General features: G+C 38.0%; 1 protein-coding gene across 2 annotated transcripts in view; it reads left to right on the forward strand.

Moving 5' to 3' along the window:
• LOC108681247 (mitogen-activated protein kinase kinase kinase 7) overlaps positions 1–4,188 on the forward strand; it is a 40,392-nt gene extending 36,204 nt beyond the window's left edge. For both annotated transcript variants that reach the window (XM_047885452.1, XM_047885453.1), the window contains 3 exons: positions 124–284; positions 1,352–1,504; positions 1,851–4,188. In XM_047885452.1, the coding sequence (XP_047741408.1) occupies positions 124–284; positions 1,352–1,504; positions 1,851–2,375 (839 nt within the window). In that variant the 3' untranslated portion in view covers positions 2,376–4,188. The remainder of the gene's footprint in view (positions 1–123; positions 285–1,351; positions 1,505–1,850) is intronic.
• The last annotated feature ends 1,812 nt before the right edge of the window (positions 4,189–6,000 follow it).

The raw sequence follows: 6,000 nt of genomic DNA on the forward strand, positions 1-6,000 counted from the left end.
TTCGTGATCGGCAGGCCTTAATTTGTACTGATTATTTTGATTGCAAGCAATCGCAACGTTGGCTGCTCCAGTTCTATTGCCATTTCGATAAAAAATACTTAACAATATCCTTCTGCATTTTAGGAGGCGAGGCGACGCAGGGAGGCGGAGGATCAGCCGAGCCCCAGGGGCCTGGGGAAGAAGAGCTGGGCAGGTTCTGGGAGCTCCTCGACCCCGACACACAACCCATCATGCCCATACCAGGATGCCCAGAGTCACAGCAGATCTTTGAAGATCACAAGGAGGTGAGAAGCTTCCCAGAAAATATTAGTCATCTTCTTCCACCATCACATGGCGCAATAGTGTAAGCAAAAGTTATGATTCACTTTTTTATTTATATTATAGTTGAGTAATAATGGCATCACATGTGCATAAAGAATGAGGCAGATGAAAATTTATCGAGTTGATTAATTGACTGTTTTATATATACTACGCTACTGATAAATTGAGAATTATGATTTATGACATACTTAATATATTAATTAGATGATCGTTTTATTCGAAATATGGAATAAACCGAATCTGAGTCATGGTATCCGATGTGTACAGAATTGAGAAGACTTTTTTCTGACCTTTGAAGAAGTTAAAAGTAAATCGTAGTCATTAATCACTCATCAGGACTCCAATTAATTTAGTGAAGAGTCCAATGTGACTGCGTCGTCATTAATTTCCTCGACTGCCGTCGTGCCCTCCACAGCCTCCTCATAATTGTCGGCTTCTGCTAAGTGCGAGTTTAATAAAAACCAATCCTTTTATTTTAAATGTGTTTTTTGATATCCGATTCAACCTCGAAAAATCTCGTTTTTAATTTTATTTAACTTCGGTTTTCTTACCGATCAATGTAAGTAATTTTTTGTTAAAATTTACCTATACACGTTTTTTAGAGGTGCTCAAGTCACTGGATATTTTACTACTGCATATGTCGACTTTGGAAGCTTGGCTGTAAACAAGTGAAAAAAATTCTTGGTCAACGGCTGCTACGTCACGAATCTTGAACGCGTTTTTTATGAGCGCTCTACTTAACGCGTTGGTCGTTGCGGTGATTTCGAGCATCACGGTAACAAATTATGTCGAGGCTTCCTCTTACGACGAGTGGTTCTTCTACCTGTAATTTGTGATCCGTGAAAACTGATTTCTCCTTGCAATATTCTTACGCATATTTTGATGGTAAACTAATGCCTGCACACCTCTTGGTTGAGACATAAATCGTGCTCAATGAGCAGCATCTTGTCACTGCTCATTCTTGCTGTACAAATGGCGTTTTTCTTTAACTAAGCCGTGTGTGGTTCCCTCACCTCGACTTCTCCGACAGATGGCGCGCAAATATTTGGTGCTGCAGCAGGAGATCTACAATTTGTGCCAGCAGAAGAAGGAACTTTCTGACATGGTTACCGAAGAGAAGAACAAGCAGCAGCTACGCCAGTCCCGTTACCAAGAAAAAATCGCGCAACTGAAGCGAAAGCGGGTGAGTTTAGCTTGAAGCTAAAGCTGAAAATTTACCGATAATTTTTTGTATACTTGGTGTTACTTTATTTTCAAATTAAATTTTAATTACTTGAGGCCAAAATTGAAATTAATCGGGTAAGATACTAATTAGAGAATACGTGAGAAGCTCTTGGCATTGATGTCTAAGGGTGAAGAGTTCGTACAGGTAGCGCATTCAATAACGTTTCTCAATTTAGTGCATTGCGATGCATGCTCTTAGTAGAATTTTAGTGAGCATAATCATTGGGTCTATTCTATGCGATGAAAATCATGGCCTTAATTCTTTAGCAACTACAGTTGCCGATACTAACCCATTTAATCTGCAGGAAATTCTTCGCAACAACCAGTCGCGCTTAAGAGCTCAGCTCGACAAGATCAAAGGATCGGGGAGGGACACTTCGAGGGACGTGACTATGAGTAACGCCAACCCCGCTACCGCTCGTCACCACCATCACATGGCGCAGCAATACCAACCCTCATCACCACACAGATCATCACACTACACGTCCACACATCACATGCCTACTGGAGGCGGTCATCACCCAACACCACCGCCTCAAGCAGTGTCATCACATCCTATGATGTTGCCCATGCAAGATCCGTATTATCCTACACGACAATCTAGACAACAATTTCAACAGCAGCAACCATTCCAACCACAACCACCACCACAACAGCCGTTGTTGTCACCCTCCTCCGGAGGATACCTACACGCAACCTCCATTTCAAGTTCCCCTGGCGTTAGTCTCAATCCCCTGCCAGGTTCTCGTCATTACTACGGCCAGCAGCAACAACACCGGCATCACCAGCAGTATAGCTCAGACCTCGCCTATGCCAGTCCTCCTGATTAATCTCCCTTGCAATCCCATTCTTAATTTCTGTGCTCTGATGAACTTTCCAGTTTTTGACGTTTCATGTGTTTTAGTAAAATAAATACGGTATTGATTTTATGAAGACTATTCTGTCATCAGTTACATGCTTGCCAAAATAATTTGGTTAAATTTACACCTAAAGTTGTCAGATCCGCGTCCTTTCCATCTGGCACTTGGTTGTTGATGACTGCGGACATGTTTTTAGTATTATTAATCACGTCTATGACCTTATAATGCCAATATGACTGAGTTCTGGTGTTTTTAATACAGGGGAGTAAGTCACGATCTGGAAAATTCGTTTGGCTCTTGGCTCCACTGCAATGGGACAGGTTCGTGTTCCTTTTTCTACAATTAATCACAGAACTGTCTACTGTGCATTTCTACTTGTATAGTCAACTAAGACCTCTATTATTAATGTTCGAGGTAGATATGCGATCAGAGCAAATCATTCTATACGTATTTATTTATATGATTGCGCATTTCTACTTGCATAGTTAACTAAGACCTCTATTCTCGATTGCTGATTGTGAATTTTTTGTAGAAACGAGTATTTAGCAAGCCCTTGTGCTGCTAGTGCAGGGATGTGGCAGCTTTGGTTCTTTGTTATGTCTATTATGTAGACTAGATAATTTATTTTTGCAGCTCGCAGCCGAGTTGTCGTGATCCTAGTCGTTATAGTAAGTAGTGGTGGCTATGAAGCTGATGCTATGCAATCAAATAATCACCTGACCATTGATCAAACTTTCGTGTTGATAAAGCTCCTCTGGTACGCGAACTTTCTTTTGCAATTTAATGCGAAAAAATTGGTAGGTACTCGTTCTAGATTAGTAGGTATTTAGTGCAATTCTCGTGCGTAAGAGAAATTTTTAACAATGGATTGAACATAATAAATCAAACTGTTGCTCGTGCGACTACTGCATTGGAAGATGACAATATTCCATTATCATTACCGACGTCACCAAGATGTGCCTAGCCTGTGTTCGAATTACTACATTAATTGAAATGGCTTATGGCATCCAAATTAATTTCGTTCAGGTAACTGTCGCTTTTGTCGTTTTGATGTTTGACTGTACTTTTGGGACGTTTTATCTTGCGTTGGTCTTCGAAGAATCGATACAAGAAATGTAAATAAGGACACTGATCCAAAAAAGCATTTAATGAGGTCGATTCTACCAAAAAGGTTACGATTGTGCTTGTATTTTGATGTGCGATCAAGACGCCTTTCCGGACTTGAACTGTATTACATTTAAACGTAAAAATCTGTGTTGGAAATGGAGGAGGCCTACTTTGCAATAAGTTGTTCATACACCCGCAACAGCGTCGGAAGAATTACTCTGATTAGTCGAATGCTTCCTCCTGCTCGTTTGGGTTACCTGTATATTGCAACCCAATCGTCTACAATTATTGGTACAGATATTATTGTACACCTTGATTAAATAATTGGGCAGATGAATAGATACCAAATTTTTTTACCGTCTTCTCATTTTAGAGTTAGTGCATATTTCAGTCACGTGATAATTTCAACGCGTCCCAGCAAATGGCGTTTTAACTTCAGGCAGGACAAAAAGTGAAATAGGTATTTCTGCAATTAAAAATGTGGGGAGATAGCATTGTACGGGTTATAAGAGGTACGGTTGACTTTTAACATAAGCACTAGCTGCAGTAATTACATTGTATGCAGTTGGCAAATATTTGTAATTCGATCGCTTTCTTGTGGCATACCCTCACTCCAACAAAGACAGTGCCTTCAGTTTGTTGAGCATTTGAATTTTATTAAAAGAATCTAAGTACGTGTATGTGCTACTTATTCCTTCTATTTCATACAGTTCCTAATGTATTTCCTTGTGAGAAAACAGAGAAGCAAGTTTTGAAAATGTCCTTACATACCTGCCATTTTATGGGTGCCGTAGAGAAATACAAATTCAGCTGTTTTCATTCACAATCGAATTCGTTTGAGAAAAAAATTTGTAAACGCTTCTTAGTTACACCAACTCAATGTTAACTCGGCTCTCGTTGATAACCATCATTTATTACCTGCCCAGTCTATTGTGGTTATCACCGCCACTGATGACTTTGTGCATCAACGCGTCAACGATTTCACTACATCTTAATGAGAAAATAACTCATTGCCGTTGAAGTTTTTCGCGAATTGTTACGCAATTTCTTTCCAAAGAAGATTTAAGCACAACTATGGTAACTACCAAGGAAAGAAAGCAAGACATGAGCAAAGGAATTTTACTCATTGGAGACTTTCAAGATTTCTCTTTCATCTGTGTAGGCGGTGAACTTTTTGAGCTACTGGCCTTTGTTTCTCTGTGCTGCTTCCATTTGGCGTCCAAATCTTCACGGGTTTTGCGGGTTTTTATCTGTTGCTGCAAATCAAAATTAAACTTCAGTATTGATGGATAGGTAGAAACAGAGCAAATACAGCCTGATAGCCTTAGCAAATTAAGATGTCCAGCTAATTAGTACAAGATCACTAAAAATACAAAAAGTGCAACAGTTCAAGTGTGAATAATTGGGATAGTATTTACATACAAAATAACCTCAAGAAGCCACACAAAACTGCTAAACCTACTGCTAATTCAATACCATGAAACTCGTGGATTCAACTCTACACTGATCAATACCTAGCATCAAGCTTCTTTAATAAGAAATAATTTTCCTGCATGACCAACATCAATATCACCAATTTTTACAAAAATGAAGGACTGGCAATGACAACCATTGATAATCTCTCTAACTAATACTGATGTTAGCATAGATTAAAATCAAATAATAGATAAAATTCTTACCTGTACTGATTTTTTGATTGGCTTTGTTTTGTTCTTGAATTTTATTGGAGTTTTTGAAGTTACTTTCTTATAAATGGGGTTGTTTTTCTTCATAGTCTTTTTGTTGGTGTTCTTGCCCATTGTCGTAACTTAAACAAATGCAACACTTCAACAGAGATAAGTCTAGTCAGCTAGAGATCAACAATATTATTAAAGTTTTCAATTGCTCACACTGACCATACTCATTCTGGAAAATAATAATAATAAATCAGTGCAAACGTTCAACATTCAACACAAATAAAGACGTTATCATGAATAAAATTGAATCATGACAGGAATTACTTCACAATCATGTTTTTATCAGGACTGAAATTCAGGCTGGCCTGGAGATCTTAGATTTGAAATAATATGCATTTAAAAATTACTTTTTAAAGACAACACTTCTAAAGAATCCAGTGTCTCTGATGTTACACATATACAATAAATTTCTAATTTTATTTCCAAATATTGTAACAAAATTTTAATTTTTATACATAAATTTTTTTTAATGATTTATTCTGTAAATTCATTCATGCATTGTCAACACACTTACATAAGTGTGCAAAATTTCAGACCGATTGGACTTGTAGAAGTGTACCGTATCAAATATTGATTATAAGATTTGCAACAGACAAACGAACAAACTAACAACAAGTAGTGAAGTTAAAGAGAAGTGTTGTAAAAATGATTGTATCATCAGGTACAAATTATCTTGTATCTTGTGCTAGAAGTTGCAACTTGTGTACTACTTTTCAAGGACAGAAGTCAACTCTAGGGAAATTAGAAAAAAA

This window comes from Hyalella azteca, unplaced genomic scaffold, assembly GCF_000764305.2.
Source record: "Hyalella azteca isolate HAZT.00-mixed unplaced genomic scaffold, Hazt_2.0.2 contig17973, whole genome shotgun sequence".
NCBI classification, from domain to species: Eukaryota; Metazoa; Arthropoda; class Malacostraca; order Amphipoda; family Hyalellidae; genus Hyalella; species Hyalella azteca.